Source organism: Apiospora hydei (assembly GCF_038363865.1).
Source record: "Apiospora hydei strain CBS 114990 chromosome Unknown utg000009l_segment0_segment0, whole genome shotgun sequence".
NCBI classification, from domain to species: Eukaryota; Fungi; Ascomycota; class Sordariomycetes; order Amphisphaeriales; family Apiosporaceae; genus Apiospora; species Apiospora hydei.
Genome location: NW_027117368.1, coordinates 3,821,539 through 3,842,219, shown reverse-complemented (window position 1 = coordinate 3,842,219; position 20,681 = coordinate 3,821,539). Strand labels below are relative to the sequence as shown.

The 20,681-nt window shown below is 53.9% G+C and overlaps 10 protein-coding genes across 10 annotated transcripts; 4 read left to right on the top strand and 6 right to left on the bottom strand.

Annotated features, from left to right (window-relative positions):
* Positions 1-499: 499 nt before the first annotated feature.
* On the bottom strand, positions 500-1,486 carry PG997_012995 (uncharacterized protein; the record flags this gene model as incomplete). Its single annotated transcript, XM_066817309.1, has 6 exons — positions 500-607; positions 671-796; positions 853-951; positions 1,013-1,124; positions 1,262-1,387; positions 1,455-1,486. 6 exons carry the CDS (start codon positions 1,484-1,486, stop codon positions 500-502), a joined length of 603 nt encoding a protein of 200 aa, XP_066663001.1.
* Positions 1,487-2,745: 1,259 nt separating this feature from the next.
* On the top strand, positions 2,746-4,619 carry PG997_012994 (uncharacterized protein; the record flags this gene model as incomplete). The annotated part of the gene is made up of 6 exons (XM_066817308.1): positions 2,746-2,886; positions 2,936-3,295; positions 3,350-3,731; positions 3,854-4,113; positions 4,177-4,446; positions 4,512-4,619. 6 exons carry the CDS (start codon positions 2,746-2,748, stop codon positions 4,617-4,619), a joined length of 1,521 nt encoding a protein of 506 aa, XP_066663000.1.
* A 1,986-nt stretch (positions 4,620-6,605) lies between these two features.
* Positions 6,606-7,943, top strand: PG997_012993 (heme peroxidase; the record flags this gene model as incomplete). Its single annotated transcript, XM_066817307.1, has 4 exons — positions 6,606-6,794; positions 6,836-7,450; positions 7,551-7,607; positions 7,680-7,943. 4 exons carry the CDS (start codon positions 6,606-6,608, stop codon positions 7,941-7,943), a joined length of 1,125 nt encoding a protein of 374 aa, XP_066662999.1.
* A 349-nt stretch (positions 7,944-8,292) lies between these two features.
* PG997_012992 (uncharacterized protein) lies at positions 8,293-9,347 on the bottom strand (the record flags this gene model as incomplete). Its single annotated transcript, XM_066817306.1, has 2 exons — positions 8,293-9,155; positions 9,269-9,347. The coding sequence occupies 2 exons, from the start codon at positions 9,345-9,347 to the stop codon at positions 8,293-8,295; spliced, it is 942 nt and encodes a 313-aa protein (XP_066662998.1).
* Positions 9,348-9,808: 461 nt separating this feature from the next.
* On the bottom strand, positions 9,809-10,460 carry PG997_012991 (Spherulation-specific family 4-domain-containing protein; the record flags this gene model as incomplete). Its single annotated transcript, XM_066817305.1, has 2 exons — positions 9,809-10,117; positions 10,209-10,460. 2 exons carry the CDS (start codon positions 10,458-10,460, stop codon positions 9,809-9,811), a joined length of 561 nt encoding a protein of 186 aa, XP_066662997.1.
* Positions 10,461-11,245: 785 nt separating this feature from the next.
* PG997_012990 (uncharacterized protein) lies at positions 11,246-11,618 on the bottom strand (the record flags this gene model as incomplete). The annotated part of the gene is made up of 3 exons (XM_066817304.1): positions 11,246-11,337; positions 11,410-11,418; positions 11,489-11,618. 3 exons carry the CDS (start codon positions 11,616-11,618, stop codon positions 11,246-11,248), a joined length of 231 nt encoding a protein of 76 aa, XP_066662996.1.
* A 1,179-nt stretch (positions 11,619-12,797) lies between these two features.
* Positions 12,798-13,777, top strand: PG997_012989 (uncharacterized protein; the record flags this gene model as incomplete). The annotated part of the gene is made up of 3 exons (XM_066817303.1): positions 12,798-13,047; positions 13,104-13,235; positions 13,299-13,777. 3 exons carry the CDS (start codon positions 12,798-12,800, stop codon positions 13,775-13,777), a joined length of 861 nt encoding a protein of 286 aa, XP_066662995.1.
* Positions 13,778-14,637: 860 nt separating this feature from the next.
* On the bottom strand, positions 14,638-15,272 carry PG997_012988 (uncharacterized protein; the record flags this gene model as incomplete). The annotated part of the gene is made up of 2 exons (XM_066817302.1): positions 14,638-14,986; positions 15,142-15,272. 2 exons carry the CDS (start codon positions 15,270-15,272, stop codon positions 14,638-14,640), a joined length of 480 nt encoding a protein of 159 aa, XP_066662994.1.
* A 1,442-nt stretch (positions 15,273-16,714) lies between these two features.
* Positions 16,715-17,333, top strand: PG997_012987 (uncharacterized protein; the record flags this gene model as incomplete). Its single annotated transcript, XM_066817301.1, has 2 exons — positions 16,715-16,960; positions 17,016-17,333. 2 exons carry the CDS (start codon positions 16,715-16,717, stop codon positions 17,331-17,333), a joined length of 564 nt encoding a protein of 187 aa, XP_066662993.1.
* A 327-nt stretch (positions 17,334-17,660) lies between these two features.
* On the bottom strand, positions 17,661-19,710 carry PG997_012986 (uncharacterized protein; the record flags this gene model as incomplete). Its single annotated transcript, XM_066817300.1, has 6 exons — positions 17,661-17,740; positions 17,845-18,422; positions 18,484-18,545; positions 18,607-19,232; positions 19,307-19,406; positions 19,483-19,710. Coding segments are annotated over 6 exons (1,674 nt in total), but the record flags the coding sequence as incomplete, so codon positions are not given.
* Positions 19,711-20,681: the final 971 nt, after the last annotated feature.

Genomic DNA, 20,681 nt, shown 5'->3' with positions numbered 1-20,681 from the left:
CCCCGCCTCAGGGCGCCTTCAGCGCAATTTTACTTCAATATTTTCCCGTGCCTAGCTCATTCGCATATCACGTAGCCTTGGGTCACTGAAAGGGGTCAAACAGATCGTGCAAGAATCAGCACATACATTCCTTTTAGATACCGAGCTTCCATTCCGTTTCTTCCAGCATTGCCTGACGTCAGCAAGCACACAGCCGTCTCCCTCGAGTATGTGTCATGTCTCCAGGCTAGATCGTCATATGCTCCAGGAGGGGCAGATCGCCCGCTTACAAGTCTGCTGAGATAGCCCAGGTCCTCATGGGTGCCCTTCTTGTATCTTTGCCACGGCTACAGCAACGTCCCTCGCGACCAGCCTGTCGGACGTGACATTGCACAGCCGTATTAGTGGCTGTAGGATTTGTCGTTTTGCAACTCCTTCTGCTTTGAGGGAGCCAAGCCTCAGGCCATTGAGGCAGTTTCTCCCGTCGACATAATCAGTAGTTTCCAAGGCCCGAGGCCGATCAAGACTTCTCTTCATCTCCCTTTCCTTTGCCCTCTTCGTCGGCCTTCTCTTTCCTCTTCTGCACGACATCCCAGTTGTAAACCCTCGCTACTGCAACTTCCATGGTCTGCAAGGTACGTCAGTAGCTGTATGAGCATTGCCGTGAGGATCCCCAGCACCAGCGTCTTACCGTGATCTGCTCCCGCAAAAAGTCGAGATCTTCTTCGCAGTTCGCGTAGCTTTGTTTCGCTGCTGCGAGCTTTGACTTTAATAACTCCTCTGCCTCGTCGATCGGGTATGACAGCATCACATTTGCCTGTGTATATTTTGTCAACAACCATAATCCGCGTAGGATGCTCCAGGCACACGTACTCCTAGCCATAGGTAGACCTCGTCACTCGGTGGTACCTTTGCCTTGGCATATAGTGTGTCGTTAAGCTCGAATGTCGTCTCGATCGGATCGGAGTCCTCCTAGATAGCCGGCTGTGCATCAGTGGCTGCCACGCTGAGCCCGAGAGCATGAGCGGCTTACCGTTCTTGTCTTCAAAAACCGCACCGTCTCGAGCGTCTTCTGGATGTCGGGCATCTTGTCGTTGAGTCCCGCGACTCTTCGCTGCAGATTAAGCTCCATGAACTGGTATTTCCTGGGGAATCGGCCAAGTCAGCCGTGCCCCGAGGTTCGCTTCTTGCTGCTCGACTGAATCGTTCGGCGCGCATTGACGAGGGATCGCCCGCCTATGCTCGTGCTTATGGTTTCGAGCGACCATGGCTGTGTACGTACGAGATCATTTCCTGGAAGTTTCGTAGCGTCCCTTCGACCTCTTCTCTGGATGAGACATAGTCCTCGACCTTGTCGACGAAAGGCGCCTGGGGGATTCCTCGGGGATTGGTTGCGCCTGCCTCCTTGCTGCTTGCCGATTAGTCGCGGGGGGTTCGTTGGTAGAGTAGGGCGCTGCGTGACGGATCGCACGTACCTGGAGACAGCGTCCTTCCCTGTTGCCGACATGTCTGGGGGCGGCTATGGAGCTCACTGCAATAGCTGGTGTGACGGATGCGATTGAAGGGCAATACCGAGAGGATTGGCGGCGTCTTTCACAAATCTCTATGATTGCTGGAGGCACAATTTTGTTTCGCTCTGGGCCAGTCCGTCACTGAAATCCAGCGTGGGGTTGACTATGACTTGGCCAGAGCTCCCGCTGCTCAAGGTGGGGTTCTACAGACCACGCTTCCGGGCCCCATCTTCAACCTTCAACCATGTTCGTAGTCCCATATTGGGCCTCCCTTTTGCAACAATACTCTGCGGCCTTTGGGGGCACACATTGAAAAGGATCAATATGTCCAGTCGATTCCATTTCTGTCAGCCTCACGAGAGCTGTGCATTGACGTTGTTTTTGCGGCGTCACAAGCGGCCCTAATACCGGCACATGCGTTGTCTGTTGATAAGTCGTTTTTCCAAGTAAGCGCTGTATTCCGGACACATGTATATCTCTCTGGTCCCAGTTGATGAGCCCAGCTTAGACGTTGGATTATCACTTTGAATGTCTAGGTGTAAGTATACAAGGTATGTAATAATTATACCTAACATGCTCAGCAAGAGCTTTGGTTAGTACCCTCTATTATCCTGACACATTACAAGTAACATGAAAATAAAAGCGTTGGCCCTGCAGTTCTTCATGTTGCCCTATGATTAATCTGGCGGCCGCGGATGCGACCATAGCTGCTGATCAGCTCTCGTTCCAACGACATCTGTGCCTGCCTACGCCATGAGAGCCCCAAACAGCACCCGACTCGTTTGCGCATTCTCCACACAAGCTGGACCCAGATACTGCGGCCATGGCTTGGAGTTTTGATACAGCTCGAGATAGATGCCGGCCGACGTCGTGATATTGGGCCTCGGCATGGGTGTCATTGTCAATTCTCGAAATTGAGATAATCTGGGCGTAACGGGCCCAGAACTACCCCCGCCTCCGCATTTCCCCAGACCCTTGTGGCATTGCAGTTATGGATCCCCTATAACCAACAGGATAACTGCCGGGGCTGCCAAGCTTGCTTCTTTCAAGCCTGATAACCCCCTATATACGGGCTGTCGCATCCCATAAGATGCGGGGAAGACCAACCGAAGCCTTGGACTGTCAGATAGGAAAGATCCATCATGTGATGTCCATGCTGCCTTTGGCTTATTAGTCGCAGCGCGACGTCTCGCAGTGTCATCTTGTAAACACAAAGCAAGAATACCTCGACGGTCGGTCACTCTCCACATTCAAGATGGGTTCTATCGGGAAAGATACGATTCGCGCTCACTGGCGTTGTTTTCTAGCCTGTGGGCTGATTATCCTCTCTCCTTTTCAATATGGAATTGATTTCGGTATGATCGGGGGCCTTCAAGCTATGCCGGGATTCCTGAAGGTTTGTCCTAACCTGTCATCTCTGGGTTGCTATGTATTGACCATTGTAGGTGTACGGGTACAGAGTCGACACCAGCGTGGCCAAGTTAGGCTGGAACATCTCCACGGAGCGCCAGCAGTTGATCTCGTCTCTGATGACGCTGGGCGCCTTCATCAGCTCTGGCACGGCAGGCTTCACTGCTGCCAAACTCGGGAGAAAGGCCTGCCTATGGCTTGCTTCACTCCTGTGCTGCGTTTCGAACATCATCATGATGGCCACCGAGGACATCGGAGCGTTGTACGCTGGGCGGTTTCTCATCGGGCTAGCGAATGGCTACTTCATGACATATTCTCAGCTGTATATCCAGGAGAGTAGCCCCGCAAGATACCGCGGCCTATTCCTGACTGCATTCCAGTTTAGCACCTCCATTGTAAGCGACTTCAACGGGAACTATTGCAGACATTTCTAATCCAACTTCGCGAAGGGCACATTGATCGGTACCATAGTCGATTGGGCAACCGCTGGCCGCCCCGACAAATCGGCGTATCTCATCCCACTAGGGCTCATCTACATTGTGCCGTTCGTTTTGAGCGTTGCCCTGATATTTATCCCCGAATCCCCACGATGGCTCATCCTGCAGGGCAAGTTCGACAAGGGGCGCAAATCTTTGGAATGGCTCAGGCCGAAGGGGTCCCCAATAGATGACGAAGCCGCAACCATTAAAGCTGCCATCGACAAGGAGCGAGAAATGGGAAGCAATACCGGGGTCGTGGACATGTTCAGGAATCCCATCGACCGCCGACGAACATTCCTTTCAGTCTCTGCTGTTACCCTCCAGGCGGCTTCAGGATCAATGTTTATCATCGGTGAGTGCCAATCCGGGTGCCAATCATGGCCCTCGAAAGCCCATCCCTTGGTCAAAATGGGCTATGGATCAGCCCCATATACGGCAAGGATGCGTTGGCTAATAATGTGGTAGCCTACAAAGCGTACTTCTTCACCATGGCCAATGTCTCGGATCCTTTCGCCATGAGTTGCGTCCTAAGTACAATGGGACTCATTGCAATTATTGCCAACTCTCTTATTGTCACGCGATACGGCCGAAGGAGAGTCTTGTTAATGAGCGGCCTCGTAACTTGTGGGATCTTGCAGCTGATCGTCGCTGTGGTCTACGACAAGAACCCCGGCGCCAAGGTAACGGGCCAGGTTTTGGTGGCCTTCTCCTGTCTGTACTTGATGAGCTACAATGTAAGATCGTGACCATATACGGCCAGTGGCCTCATGATTCTATGATGCTAACAGTGAAACCAGGGAATGATAGCCTCGTACGCATGGCTGGCCGGTGGCGAAATCCCATCGCAGCGCTTAAGGAGCCACACTTTTGGTCTGGCCGCAGCCGCGGGCTTCTTCTTTGCCTGGCTGACGACCTTTACAGCGCCCTACTTTATTAACCCAGAGTCTTTGAATTGGGGCCCCCGCTATGGATATATTTGGTTGCCGTCCTGCATCATTGCTGCCGTCTGGGTGTATTTGTTCTTGCCTGAGGTCAAGGGCAGAACACTCGAGGAGATTGATGAAATGGTACGTACCACGATGCGCATGCCACTACCCTGGATCTTCCCACTGACATGGCGCGACACAAACAGTTTGCTTCTCGGCTGCCCGCGAGGAAGTTCAGGGGATACGTCTGCGTCGAAAACAGACCATCTGTCGACGAGAAAAAGGAAGAAGTCGCGGTGGAGGAGAAGGAATAAGACGATGGAATGCTGCTCTGCCTGAGCAAGGTTTTACATGACGAATAAGCGAGCACGAAATACGCCCGTCGATCCACCTTCTACACCAATACAGAGTACGAGCTGCAAGGTGGCAGAGTGCAGGGTGCAGGGTGGTGTGATAAGATCCTATCGGGCTCAGCAGAAAGCCTCGCCCCTATTGCCTTCCGACGCTGGCTGGCTGGATGACTAAATATAACTTCAATATGGAAGTCTCCATCATCCGAGATATATGTATCACGCAGTATCACGTTGTCCTACATGCTGTTGTCAGGTACCCGCTGGCATCGAGCAACGGTCATGCTTGGCGCCTCCTGGCTACCTGAGTATGTGTGTGTACCTACTTTAGCGCAGCCCCCAACGGACAACCGAAAGCACAGAAGAACTAGAGCTCTCATGCGAATTCCTAACGATTGCTCGAGCTATTTTACTTCTTACATATCATGTTCACTTGGTCGCTCACTCATTAGTTCTAGGCCGAGCCCACACCCGATTTCGACTCCCAACAGCGAATTTGCAGGGTTTTGTTATTCTACGAGTCGGGAGAAGCCACGTCAAGGCTTGGTCCGTGGCTGCATTCCAGCCGCATGCCAAGTCGTCACACAGGAAAGTACGACCTGAAGCAACAAAAGAAAATGTTGTCGGCTGATCGGGTACCGCAATCCTCAGGTCCGAAGTTCGGGTGTTCTTTTGCTTCTTCAAAGCTGATCAGGACAAGCCTTGCTTTGCGATGCTTCGGACATATCTCCAACCCACCATCCGTCCCTGCCATCGGGATAGTGTCGATAAGCGAGAGTCAGGTGGAGGATCGACAACCGAAAAGTGATGTCGATTGATGCGGCTGTCCAATCACGCAGGAGGCGATTATATGACTGGGCTCAGCTCCTCGAGGTTGCTCGAAGCCGATTGGGCGGGCGGTGTTTGGTCGATGCAAGCGCTAATCGAAGACCGAAATATGCGACATGGTTCGCTCTAGAAGATGTGCGCCTCTGTAGATCAGAGCTGCAAATCAGAGCTGCAAATCGACAGGGGGCATATGCAGCCAGTGGCATACCACGTCCCGGCGTTGTGCTGGCAACCCTTGCCCGTACGTCCTTCACGAACCCCAATGACCAGTGCCTGTTGCCCTGGGCGTCTCCCAACGCCCTGACATACTTGGCACCAAACAGCTGGGCAGCCTAGCAGTTAGGCCCTGGAGCGTAGATCAGAAGGGTCGCGTCTAGACTGCTGCAGGTTGCTTAATAGTCACAGCACCGCGGGGCTTGTGCCGACACCAACGACCTCCCTACGCCAACGCTAAACCCTAAACCCAAGGACTGGTCTCGACTGGCCTCCAAGATCTACCATGCCCTCGCCGTACCCACGGTAGCGGGGCGTGATTACGAGATTCACCGCATGAACAAAAGGAACTCGGACAGGCCAAGTTCAGTCATCAGGTCGCTTGGGACGACCAATGGGGCCGAGATGTTGGTAAACTCTACGAGTTTCCAAGCCGCCGGGTCACGGCCTACCGGGTCTGGTATCCTTGACCCTGCCTTTCTACATCTGAGCACCTACACCGGCTGAATATAGCAGCAACTCTCCGGCCTGGGGGTGGTGATGGCCCAGCAATACCATGACTACGAACCCGCAAGCGAAGAGCGAGCGGCTGGGAGTACACATGGCTGCTTCTTTCAATGGTACCCGAAGGGCTGTTGCAGCTGCCCTCGCATGATGGCTTGCATCCATCTGTCATTGCTGGGACTTGTTTTGAGGGGGGCGTGAACATCTTTTATTCTCTTGCAGAAATCGAGTATAAGAATTCGCAATGCCCTCGGTGTATGCCATTGTCACAGATCCCATCTCACACCATCATCCACCTCATCGACACTCGCTCGCTCGACCCTCGTTCTTCTAAGGCACTCACTGCCTATCCCACTCTCCACTCGCTCTCCTTAGTTCCCATACCCATCCAATCTTTCATTAGCTATGTTGTGGTCCAACGTCATTGCCACTTCGGTGGCCTTGGCCGGTGTCCCCTCTGCCTTGGGCTATCCGGGTATGGGCGAGCAGATGGCCGAGATCATGAGCCGTCAAAGTGCCAACGACGGGTTCGACTCGACGGAGCTCCTGGGCGACCTCCAGACTCTCCCAGACAACCAGCTAACCCCCACTGCGGCCGACATCAAGAAGATCCTGACCGGCAAAGGAACCCCCAGAGCACTACAGCCTGGTCTGCCCCCAGGCTCGGCACCGCGGCGTGCCAGAAGGACACCTGCTGCGTGTGGCAGTACATCGTCAACGACATGGTGGCGGAGTTCAAGGGGAGTTCGGGCAGATGCACGTCGTGGGCCCGACGGGCCGTGCGCCTGGGCTTCCACGACGCCGGCACCTGGTCCAAGACCACAGCCGCGCAGGGCCTGCCCGGCGGCGCCGACGGTTCGATCTGCACGACGGACGAGATCAACCGCGCCGACAACAACGGCCTGCAGGATATCTGCCAAAAGGTCAACGGCTGGTACAACACCTGGAACAAGCAGAAGGGCTACCCCGTGTCCCTGGCCGATATCATCCAGATGGGCGCCACCGTCGCCACCGTCGTCTGCCCCCGGGGCCCGCGCATCAAGTCGTACGTCGGTCGCGTCGACGTCGCCCAGGCGGGGCCGCCCAATCTGCTGCCGGGAGTGGATAACAGCGCCGACGACCTCATCGCGCTGTTCCGCGACAAGACCATCGGCCCCCACTCGCTCACCGCCCTCGTCGGCGCGCACACGACGAGCCAACAGTTCTTCGTCAACACCAGCCGCGCCGGGGACCCGCAGGATAGCACCCCGGTGTCTGGGACGTGCTCTTCTACGGCCAGACTCTGGCCAAGAACGTGCCGCCCCGTGTGTTCAAGTTCAACAGCGACATTGCCTTGTCGAAGCACCCCAGACCGCCCCTGAATGGCAGAAGTTTGCCGGTGCCGGAGGACAGAAGGACTGGAACGAGGTAAGCATCAGACAGACCACCACCTCTCTCTACACTTTGATCAGATTGGCTCACGCATATCCCCTCTTCTAGGACTTCGCCGCCGGCTACATCCGCCTGAGTCTGCTCGGCGTCAACAACATCAACAAGCTGACCGAGTGCACCAAGGTCTTGCCCGGTGGCATTCCATCCTTCACACCCAACGACCAGGCCAATGTGGATAAGTGGCTCAACACGGCCGACCAGTCCCCGACTGCGAAGAAGATCTCCGATGCCCTCCACGCTGGTCAGAGTCTGCTGGGCTGGCTCTTCAGCTTGATCAACGGTATCCTTGGAGGACTGAAGAAGACGGCCTAACCGGTTATCCTCCGCGCTAGATGGTTTGTCGCGTCATGTTGTGTATGTGTGTGTATGGATGTATGTTTAAAGCATGTTATGAGTTATGAGACTTGGCAATCTTGTCTACCTAGATAGATGTTACCCGCGACACCAATTTGGTATAATATTGTAATATACACTTATAACTACCGACCCGCTTAGTCCTCTTCACCTGTTCAATCCATATAATTGATATGTAGGTACCGACTTGGATTAGTCCTATGCTACATCGTACATTAAGACACATATACTCAATAATACATTACATATAGCCATCCAGCCGTCATATGACCAACGCAATCTTACCACCTGCTAGCACCCGACCTACCTAGTACACTCCCGGGATGATACGGTACGGAACCTCCTTCTTGAACTGGACCCACTGCTCCCCGTACCGCTTGGAGCAGTACTCGTCCAAGACCGAAACGGCGCGGCTGCTGAGGTCCCAGCCCATCCAGAGGCCCATCAGCAGCCCGCCGGCCCAGCCGCAGCCCACCATGGCGTAGCCGCCGCGCCAGAGCGCGTACCCGAAGTAGTTGACGTGCCGCGCCCAGCGCCACAGGCCGACCTTGCAGACCTTGCCCTGGTTCCGCGCCGCCTGCTTGAACCGCAGGCGCTGGTACTCGGACACCGTCTCGATGGTGATGCCGGCGGCGTACAGCAGGGCGCCGGCGAGGAGGGAGAGGGACAGGTCGCCGTACGAAGAGTTCTCGCCGAGGAGGAGGGAGAGGCGGGGGCCGCTGCTGCCGACGGATAGTGAGGAGGTCGCGGCGCCCGCGATGAGGATGGAGTTGAGCGAGTTGATGGCGGTGTTGAAGAGGCCCACGGGCACCGCGGCGCTGACCGGGAACTCCTCGGCGCTCAGGTAGGTCAGCCAGAAGATCTGCTTCGCGGACGAGCCGGCCGCCATGGCGAGCAGCAGGAGGCGCGGCAGCGGCAGGTCCAGCTTGTCGAGCAGGGCGATGCCCGTGGTCGTCGTGGCGGTCGTCGCCGCCAAGGTGGACAGGCCCACCGCGGAGAGGGCGCGCTCGGCGGCGCCATTGTGCAGCAGGTGGTACTGCCAGGGGATGTCGGCCAGGCGCATGCCGATGAAGGACGCGGTACCCAGCGGGGTGGAGCGCTTGACCCCGCGGTTGATGAGGTCGAACTGCTTCTTTTTGGGTTTGTCGTCGGGGGCGCCATGGTGGAGGTCTGTTAGAGCACGGCAGGATCAATTGACTTTCTTACGTTATTTTGAAGTAAATAATGCAATTCAGGCAAGGGATTTGTAACAAAGGCCCATAGACTGGAAAGATAAAAGCCACGATGCTCGGAGTTCACTGAGACCCAAGTCCGTTGCGGCTGGTGGTCGGGACCGAAGGGGGGCCGCTCGGGAAGTTCCATGACGACATTGTGGTGTCAGGTTCAGGCTACTGGAATAAGAAAGTCCGTCCGATATTTTAAAGTTCTGTCTGTTTTGGTCTCATTTGCCCAAGACTAGGAGAGATACCATCGTATCATTCAACAACGTGCGAAGTACATCTCATGTACGAGTAGTACAATACCTACCCAAGTGCCGCCCGGTTCGGCCTGCCATCCTCCCGACGCCCGGCCGTCGTTCATGCAAACGACAATCGACCTTCCCCACTCCGCATGTAGGATGCGTTCGGCAGTTGATTGCCAACTAGTCTTGGGACGTTTAATTCATCCACCTCCATGGCGCTGACTTGGAGGAACCTGCGGTTTAGCTTGTATTGCATTTCGGTTCGTGTTGACAAGAGAACTGGAAGTAGCGCACCACCACCATCGCCTTGCGGTTCAGCACCGGCGAGTAGGGCGCCCCGTCGCCGAACGCGATCCCCGGTTCAGTTGTAGTAGGCGTACGGCCACGGACATTCGCCGCCGACGGTCGTGGCCCAGTACGTCTCGCGCGTCACGACGGCGTCGGTCGTGTCGGACAGCGCCTGCTCATGGTCCTCGGCCGGGTTCATGACGATGTCGAACTGGCCCCTGTTCGTTCCCTTGGCGGCGAAACCCTGGCGCACGTGGTCGGTCGGCTGGCGGAACGCGGTCTCGTTGCCCTTCTCCACGACAGTCTCATCGGACCAGATGCCGTGGATCAGGATGTTGGAACACAGCGAGGCCCAGCCGGCCTCGGAAACCCAGCCGGCCCACTACTTGATGTCCTCCTCGATCCATTCGATACTGCAGCGGCTCGTGTGCCAATACCGGGGCATAGAGGTCCCGAGCGTCTGGGTGTTAAACACCTGGTTCAGCCGGTCCACCTTGGTCTACCTGTTCTTGTCGCAGCTGTGCGGGATGTAGTTGTTGCCCTTGGGCATGCAGTTGTTTATGTCGTTCCCGCTGGAGCCCGAGGTGTTCTTTGGTCCGCTGTTGGGGTTGATCACGACGTAGAAGTGAATGTCCGGTTGGAAGCGGGCAGCGTCCACCACCACGGCACATATGGCGGATATCGTGGCGCCGCTGGGTAGGGGCTGATGACAGTGCCAACTTCATGGCTTTAGCTTAGAGATTAAATGTCAATTCCTTCTTGATTCAATTATACTGACGTTGCGGTTAAGATGGTGGATAGTAGAAAGCCAAGGTCCAGATACTACCCCCTATTTGTACATTCTGACTAGAAAACTAGCCACTTGTGTACAACAAAACTTGGAGGAACTAACAAGGCTAGAAGGAATGAAAGCGTTATTGCCTGTTGACAGGCCTCGGCGTACTGGTTTTCGTACATGCTTCTTTCCGAGCGCTTCATGCTAAAACCCTGTACGAAACGTGGTCCGTTAATTGTATGGTAGATCACATTACCCCTAGAAACTCTTTTCAGACAACGGCTGGCTAGTGCAGGTCCTTGGGGTGATGTCTATTACCATGATTTTATGAATGACCAAAAACGCTGTAATAAAATTGTTCATCATGTATTGAAATGGATCGAATGTATTCTTCTCAGGAGCATTGATAACAGGCTACGCGGCACATCACCGTGCGAACTCGGGCCGGACGGCCGAACCTCAATACTGGATGAACAAGACACTCCGGACGCAATTTCGAATCCAACTTTATGCCTCGGTCGTTTGCTCATTGACACCGTAAAGGAGAGATTATATTTGGCGGTATACTGTTAGCTCGATTTAAATGATTGATGGCCCGACCCCTATTGTCGCCGAATATCGATAACAAAACCCCAAAAGTATAGCAGCCCATTTGCGCCCTTTGCAGTTGCACCTCAAACACGCTTGAAATATAGCTAGCTGGTGACCACGGTACGGGGGCTATCCAAGGCTCTCTTAAGCGAAGACACCCTTGACCCAGTCCACAGCCCGGCGGTAGGTGCCGTAGCTAGCATATGAGGCAGGGGGCTTGTATTCGCCGTAGTTGCCTAGACAAGTCAGATGTTAGATATAGTTTATGCCTCGACGTTTTCATTGCCCGAGTGCAATTCTTGACATACCATATTTGCCTGGAAGATTATTCCGTTAGCTATTGATACAAAATAGAGGACGTTTCGAGTAGAAGGGTAGTAAAATTACCGTAGGCACCGTAGTCACCGTAGTCGTTTCTCGCAGCCACCGCTTCGGCAGGCTGGGCATCAGCAGCCGGAGCCGGAGCAGCCAAAACAGATGCTGCGGTGGCAAGGACGAGGAGAGCGTTGACCTTCATATTGAATATTGTGATAATGCGACTGCAAGTACAAAAAGGGGTAAGGGTGGTCTTGGCTGTGGAGTTTCTGGTACAGGCTTGTTGATTGCTTTGGAGCGTTATGGGCTGATGTTGTCGGCAGATGGAGATGAGCAAGTTTTTATATACTCGGCTTTCTTTCCTTGGCCTCTCTATGCATCTGGAAGGCCGAGCTGCCTCGTATGGAAGCCATCTACTGCATCCCCCAGCCCAGCATCAAAACTGTCTCCATCCACTCGGAATGTCTCAGCGACATCCGCGTCGACTCGTGCGGGGTTCAAGGTGACGGAGATGGTGCTGAGTTGACGTCCTACCTCTTGCGCCAATGAAGCCCGAGATGACGACAGAAGCAACCAACTACTCCGACCGGACTTGACGCTACAGCCTCGCGAAGACGAGTCCTGCGATATGTCGTGTAGCTACACGAGCTGATATTGTTTCTAAATCGGTCAGCCTACCCCGAGTTGGTGGCTGATCTAAGCGTCAGCTGGGGTACGTGGCGTGCGGAGATGCGCAAGTCTAGTTAATACCGGTATTTAGCCAAATCCTTTGCCCAGTCGTCTTTCAGCTCCCCAAAGCCACGGCCGTAACCTCCTCCAAGTCCGTACGACCGTCAGCTTCCGAGCCGGCCGACTTCCGGGCAAAGACATTGGGGTAAGTAGGGCTCAAGTCCTAGAATAGTAGCAACTTCCAACTAGTTTGCTGTTCTTTTGCGTCATGGCGTAGCCTAGAACATTCTCGTATCTGATGCGATTCGTCCACGTCCCTCCCTGTGCATATACGAGGCTCCAAGTCGAGTAGGGCTGAGATATTGCGACGCCGGCTCTATCGACTCTATCTACCAATAAGCTCAGACGGCGTGTTCAGGAATGGTGGCAGTGGTCTTGGCTACGGCAGTTATCCAGTAAGGTCCATGCATTACCGAGGGATCCGATTCGAGACTCCTCGGACCGTATGTCAGCTGATTGCATTATTGGATTCTGACTTTGGTGGTGGTGGAGTTCTCTGACATCAACATTACTGATTCGACTTCAGCCGCAAACCCGATAGTGGACTATTCTGCTCGCATCGGGAAAACTCAACACGATGTCCCGTCAACTATCATCAACAAGTTTACAGACACTCTTCCTGAATTTTGATAATAATAAGTCCATCTACAAGATGCCTGTGGCAACCGCCCAAGAAGAGCAGGAGAAGCCCCTGACGGGCCAGTACGACAATGAGTACGATTCGGAAGAAGAGGAGAGTCAAGCAAGAAGACGTCGCAAACAAACATCATGGCGAGAGAACTTAGGGTGCAACCTGTGCATCTTGGCCGTTGTGTCTATCGTGTCAGCAGTCCTCGGGGCCATGTTAGCCTCCCGCAATGTTGATCTCGACAGCAAATGCTCGGCTTACACGTCGCAATACTGTACTATTACTCCGAATTGTTCATGAGTATCAAGCCTTTACTGACGGAGACCATAGCACCGGTGTTGAAGGACGTCAAAATCAAATACGACATGGTGTCGTTCAACGGCTCCTTTAAGGCCCAAACCATATATCGGCAAAATGCCTCGCCTGAGGTCGATGCAGCCTGGGAGGCTCTTGGACTAGATTGTATGCTTGCAACTCCCTACTCAAATTCATTCCCTTGAAAGCTCACAAATCTTCCATTTCTAGCACGTGCCGGCGTGATCCCTCTATCCGAGGGCCCAGCCTCTGGCCTCACGCCGCACCACGTCCAAGTCTCGCCCGAGCACGGCGGCGGCTACTTCGTCAACGTGGAAGGGCTGCACCACCTGCACTGCCTGAACCTGCTGCGCAAGGGGCTCTGGTACAACTACGAGTACTACCGCGCGCTCGGCCTGCACGCCTTCAAGAACGAGGAGCCCATCCTGCAGCTGCACGTGTCCCACTGCCTCGACACCCTCCGGCAGGTCCTCATGTGCAACGTCGACACGGGCGTCCTCGGCCAGGTCTGGTACGACCACCCCGAGGGGCCCCAGGCCTTCCCGGACTTCCAGTCCCGGCACAAGTGCAAGAACTTTGACGCGGTTCGGGACTGGGCCGTGGCGCTTCAGGCGCCGCCGGTCGAGGAACTGCCCGAGGATTTTATGAAGGCGCCCGTGGATGGTGATGTTATACCAGGAGATATGTAGTAGCGACTTGTTTACTACACGCATATTTGACATGAGAAACCAACTCTCAAAAATATAGAATAAATAATGAAAGACCGATGAAAATGATCCTTTGAATATTAGTCTGCATTTGGGAGCAAAGCAGCAAATTACCCCATCTCCTCTGTTGGTACAAGTTGCATGCAGAGTTCATAACCTAGAATGCAGTCAATTGCTGATGGTGGTAGAAAAAGGCAAAAAAGGCAAAAAGAAGCTTCTCCTGATCACCGCCTAGGACGGTTGATAGGAAATGGCAGATTCGTCACTCTCCCGAGCCGGATTTGAACCGGCGACCTGTGGATTACAAGGTGTGAAAATTACAGTCCATCGCTCTGCCAACTGAGCTATCGAGAGTGAAGCTAATTGGATGACAAATCGACCGCGTATGGATAATTACATAGCAAGGCAACACAGCAAAAAGCCATGGTTGGGTTGGTCACGACACACATTTCAACGAAGCAATACTCACTCCATAAAGTTAGAGGTCAAGAAGACCAAACGATGAGATATCTTGGAAATGCGACCGGTGTCCATTCAGTCATATGCTAGCTATGATGCAGGACTAATATGCTGAAAAGGCATTGTGATGTGGCTCTTTCTCACCCATCACCAATGCTGTTCGTGTTATGGTGCAGTAGCTAAGTGATTGGTACCCCGGCAACCTTCAATGTCATTATCATCTTCCATGCTCGTCGTCAATCCGCCATCTTCTCTTGCGAATGCTATTTGTACGTGTATATGCGTGTGTGTGTATATGCCTTTTGCCCAACTCCCATTATGCATCATCAAACATAGATCCTCATTAATAAAGTGCATCCCGCCGTCATTTCCCAGTCAATCAATCACTCTGCCACTACATACTTCGTCTGCATCTTGAGCTCAAAATCGGTGGGCCCTATGTACTGGGTGATCTGCCCGTTGGGGTTGTTGCTGCCCGGCGACTGCATCGTGATGACCATCTTGTTCTCGCTGGTCCAGGTGCCGGAGCGGCCGCCCTCGGCGGTCTCCCTGACGGTCAGCTCGACGGCCTGCTCGCCGACCTGGTGCATCGAGAAGCCGAGGCCGGAGCCGTCCTCGCACTTGCCGTCGGCGATGGGCGTCAGGTAGGGCGTGCTCGCGAGGGTGGCGCCGCTGCCGTTGGAGCAGATGACCTCGGTGCCGTTCGCCGAGCGCGATACGGAAAATGAAGTGCTAATTGGTGGATATGTTAGTATTGGTGCAGTTGCATGTCTACGCGGTGATGTGCATGCGTCTCGCATACGAGAAAACGGATGTTGCGGGATGTACGTTTCTGTAGGTGGGGCTGGGCGGTGCAATGCAGAAACGAGGGGGACAATTCGGCTTACACTTGGGTGATGGAGTGCGCAGCGACGTAAGAGGCGAAACGGGTCACCTTCCAGCCACTTTCTTGCCGGGGAACTGCAAGCGCATTGGCGGCGGTGGCCAGGGCAATGGTGATGAGCGAGTTGGCCTTCATTGTATCGGGTCAATGAATGTTATGTGTTGGTGTTGCTTCAGCGAATGACGTGAAAGAAAAATGAGAGTTTTGGGAGTTGTGGATTGAACGAGAGGGGCTCTCTTTTCCGACTATTTGCTTTCTTCTTTTCTTTTTTGTTGAACAGGGTCGGGAATGGCAAGCAAGCAAGTGTGGCGGTTAGTTTGCCTGTTTATATAAAGTTATCGTCATATTGTCACCAAGCAATTTTTCTCTTTCGACGGGGCCCCGATCTATATCGGTGGTGTGTTACTGGCATCTCGTATCGTACCCATCCAGCCATCCATACCGTTGCTAGCCATATTAACTTCTGCGCTGTCGCCCAACTAACACTGACGTGGTAGCATCGGCTGCTCTATTCTGGGAGGCTTCGGGGACTCTGGTCTCAACGTCGGTACCCCTCATTGGCTGCCTGGGCCTGCAGCACCTCGAAGATGCCCTCCCTCTGCCCATCAATTCGTATCGAGAAAAAGTCTGCTGTCGCGAATGATCTCCTGTTGTCACTCACTTTTCCGTCTCGTTGCGGTGCCTGTGCCACACTTCGCTTGCGCACCAGAAACCAATTGACTTGCCTGTCTGCAGAGGCTGTTGGTTGTTTGTCCCCGAATGTGACCCCAGCCTGCCCCAGCACGGCACTTCCAGGCCGCGCCTGACGTAATCGGCCAGCATCCAGCCCCTTGAGCCTGTCTTACATTCCCGCCGTGCCATTGGCAGCCGGTCAGGACGAGCTCTCAGCCTAATTCAGAGTTTGGCACCACGCATTCTCAAAACAGACGGATCGGCAACGGCGGTTCTCTGGGCGGTTCAACGTTACATATGCCAAAACCCACCCTACCTTCTGGTGGCGGCCAGTCCGGCGCTTTTATCGCCGTTTTATCGCCGTTTCTTCCGGCGAAGTTAACCCCTATCAGCCAAGACTCCTGCGCAACTTGATCGCTTCACCTGCTCCCTTCTTCTGGCCACCTTGGTTGTATAGAAGATCTGCACTTTACTCATTTCCTTTGAGGTATCTGAGAAACCATGATGTCATTATTCTCAATGCACGAGTCGAGGCCGTGTTTTATCGGCACACATAGGCCGAGTATACAAACACCTCTCTAGGATACATAGTTGATGGCATCAGGCCATTGTTGTAGATGCATTCGATTCCGGTCCCTATGAGAATAGGTTTTTCAAGTCCAAGAGTCTTTGATATCTGGGTTAGCAGTTGAGATTATAGGCTGGCGTGTCAAAGGACAGACCTAATAAAATGCCTCGTCTTTGTCATCTTGAATTTTGCTGTGCATAACACTCGATCTCAAAAAGCGAGATTCAATGGCCCAACTTCTATCTCAAGTAACCAACGATCTAATCTCCACTTGACTTTGAGCAGAAGCAACTGATCACGTCCTCCTATCTAAACTTTCAAATCTCAAAATTCAGTCATGAGCGAGTTGAAGGGTGTTGAGCGATGGATGAAGGAGTCCATAGAAGAATGGTTTAGCGAACGGCCGAAGCCTACGCAGCAGACCCTGGATGACCATGCCAAAGCCCTCCTCAAGGGGTCATCAGTCCGTCCCGTCGGATTCCAAGGCACGCTGAGCTACACCGTTATCGTGACCACGGAGAAGATCGTATCGTTCCGAATTCCCGAACAAACCTTTCCCCTAATTCGTTTAAAACTTGTGGAAGTTAGTATACTAATACCATAGGCAGAGCGATTATAGTGACCGGCCACTCTTGAAGAAAAGCTTCTGGGAAGAGTTCTTTACCGCGACTGGGATTAGCGATGCCAAAGAACAAGCACGGATCCAGCGCTCTGTCGTTCTAGCTGCCAAGCTTGCCATCATCAACTCGTATTGTTTCATCCATAGACTTGAAGGTGGTGACGAGGGAAAGATTCGCGGCAAAGCGCTGGGTTATCTGGTTGCGTGGCTTAGCAATTCATCTTGGGATCATGTGACGCAGGTCCAATCCAAACCACAAGAAGAGAGCTCAACCGCTGACGGTGATACTAAACCCTCTGCAATCACAGAGTCTGCAGTATCTGCGACGAAAGAGTAAATGCTACGGTCTTTGTACTGGGAGATTCAGGGGTACAGGGGTTTCAGTCACCATTGGAAGAGGAGCCATGTCGTGAAGGAAGAGGGTGAATCATAATGTGGTTGTGTCATTTGTTTCAGTTTTGCATCTCTACTTTCCCAGAGGCCAAACTCCAGTGCTGTACAGGTTGAAAATTGAACGGCGAAGCCTTTTCTCTTTACTCACACCATTGAACTTTGTGTACCAGTTGCGTCTTAACGTTTCGACCTGAAAAGTATACGAAGCATGTAGAAAGTGTTCAATGACTCAAGCTCCCACTTCGCCAGACCAAGCAGTGTTGGCATTCGGCTATTTGCGCACAATCTCGACAGCACTCTCCCCGAGCTTAGCATCCGTCACATGGGGCTTGCCGCCTGTAAGTTCGAACACTGTAGCACTTCAAGTTAGTGATCATTCGTACTCCTAGCGTCTCTCACATTTGCCGTCTTTTTGAGACATTTCCCGCTAAAGTGAAACAAACGGGATTACTTACGATCAACCGGAGCCGTAGCGAACTTTCTGGCAGGTGTCCGCTTCTGAAACAAGTAGTCGAGCTCGCCGAACGTCCGGTTCTTGGTCTCGGGGAGGAAGAAGAAGATCCAGACGGCCCAGACGCCGCAGAGCCCAAAGTAGAAGAGCCCCGTCTTGGCGCCCCAGTTCCAGGCGTCGCTGCTGTCGTTGAGCATGCGGGGGTTGAGCTGGTTGACGGCGATTTGGCCGACGACGTAAACGGCTCGGCCGAGCACGATGGTCTGGGCTCGGACGCGGCTGGCGGACGCCTCGCCCACGATGGTGTAGCAGGTCGGGCCGATGGAGATCTTGAAGGTGAAGTTCACCATGATCATGACGACGGCCACGGCGATGGCCGTGTTGGTCTGGTCGGGGACGAAGCCGAGGATGCCGATGATCAGCATGAGCAGACCTATGCCGGTCGAGCCGTAGAGGTAGAAGACGCGGCGGCCGATGCGGCCCATGAGTGCGATGGCGATGGCGGTGGCGAAGATGTTGACGGATTGGATGCCCATGCTGTAGTTGAAGGCCTGGACCTGAGGCATACCAGCGGATCTCAGGCTGAGATTGGATTAGAGCTCACTCACATGAATGGCTTTGTACATGAAGGCATGCGACTTACAAGATGGTTGCGAAAGAAGCAATGGACTGTCCATTCAGGATTTGGATAACCCAAGCCATGCACTGGGAAGTGTGGGGTTAGATTTCGAGAAAGAGAACGTAAGTCAAATCAGGGAAAACTTACCACGATACCGGTTCGCCGCAGGTTCGTGCCTCTAAAACAGTCCTTGAAGCTCGCCTGCGCCGACTCGATCTTCTCCATCTCGTTAGTATGCATCATGAGCGCGAGCGTCTCCTTCATCGACTGTTCCGTGTACAATCCCTTCCGCGCGAGGCGCCGCAGCGACTTCTCCGCGTCCGCGATGCGGCCCCGGCGGACGAGGTACCAGGGGCTCTCGGGCGCGGCGAGGGCGGCGAAGAAGAGCGGGACGACCCAGAACCACTGGAGGGCGTAGGGCAGCTTCCAGCCGAGGTCGCCGTCGAGGTCGAGGGAGGCGCGCAGGACGCCGGCCGCGAGGAAGGAGCCGCAGCCCCAGCACATGGAGACCCAGGCGGTCAGGTAGCCGCGCATGGCGGCCGGGCAGATCTCGGCGGCGTAGGCGGTCGTCAGGGTCTGGAAGATGCCCCACGGCACCCCGCACAGGATGTTGGCGGCGAACAGCATCTGCACGTTGACGGCGAAGAAGAGGGCGAAGATGGTTGCGCCCATCAGCGCCATGGCGCCCATGTACACCCGCCGCGACCCGTAGCGGGACTGGAGCCAGCCGTTCAGCATGAGGCCGATGATGGAGCCGATGTTGTTGCCATTTCCTAGCGGTCAATCGTCAGTGACTTGGCGTTTGGTAGATGTTCAACGGTCAGGCAACTGTATGAGGGGTAATAACCAATTGCCGACTGCCAACTAGTCGGGATGTGCTGCTTTCCATTGGCATCAGGCCATCCGAACTTGTCCAGATATCCCTGATGGCCGAAAAAGTTGTTGACCTTGGAAGCAACGGCTGTTTAGCCCACGTCCTACCTACCGAGCCAGCAACTGGAGTAATGAAATCGGATAACTCACCAAACCAACGTCCATACCCTCCATTATGAGCGCCATGCTCAAGAGTACACTATAGACCGCACCGGGCCAGTAGCGGGAGAAGAGCTCCTTCCTCGGCAGTTGCGTCTCCTTGTCGCTGTTGGCGATGGCTGCCTCGATGAGGAGCGTGTCGGGCACGTACTCGGCATGGTCAGATCCGCCCAGCTGACCCTTCTCCAAGTTGGCCATTTTGTGTTTTGAGACGTAAGTACTATGCGCACTCAAGGTTTCTCCTTGATGTCAGTCTGAATGGGAAACGCGCCCTTTTAATGTAAATACAGGCAGAAGATTTCAAAGGAGGCTGGGATGTGAGACATGCGACGGCATCCTGCAAAGATGCAGTTCGGTTTCCTTTTCCCCGGACAGAACCCGGAACCAATGCCGTGCCATCTTGGGGCCAAGCAAACGTGCCATGCTTCAAACGAGGTTGTCGACCAGAATCAATTGGCCAGGCTTGGCTCAGGCGGCCCTATCAAGCTGAGTGGCTACCCGAAGCCCCCGCCGTACTACCCCAGATCCTGCTTCCCCATGGGGGCACTCCCACAATCCATGCGGTCGGTAAGCGCTAGCGTTCAGGTGCCAAGAAGCCTGGGCGAACCCGTGATCTCTTCCTTAGCATGCGTAAAGCCCAGGCCTCCCTGACAGCTGGCGTGAGCCAAGCATGCCAAACTCGACTTCCCCTCTTCTGCGCCGTAATGCCCGACGCCAAGTTCGCTACCCGGGACTCCCTCTTTATTCCACGGAGATTGTGACTGAATACGGGAACGTCCCTCCGGACCTAAATGCAAGGACCGCTTACTTCGCTCTCAGCAGCATGTAGCCTAACCGATCAGCTCTACCAAAACTGGGATCATCAATGCAAGCAAGTTAGGTCTGCTATTAGGTATCTACTTGAAGGCCCGTTGGGCTTGGGAATAAAACAATGTCACAGCTCACGGATTTTTGTTTCGTTTCTTATTTTGGTCACCAGTTGCACAGAAAGATACGCAATTCATTCGGGTTCACTCGTGTCTTTGTTCAGTAACTATGAGGTCGACCAATATAACCCTAAACATGTTGCAGCCGGCAAAACACACAGTCTATGATTAGTCTATGCTGAGATATGGCTTCTCCTAAGAAGGCTTGATCGCATGTCTCCGTATCCGGGATGGGTAACCAAGCGTCAGAAGGATGCAAGAATT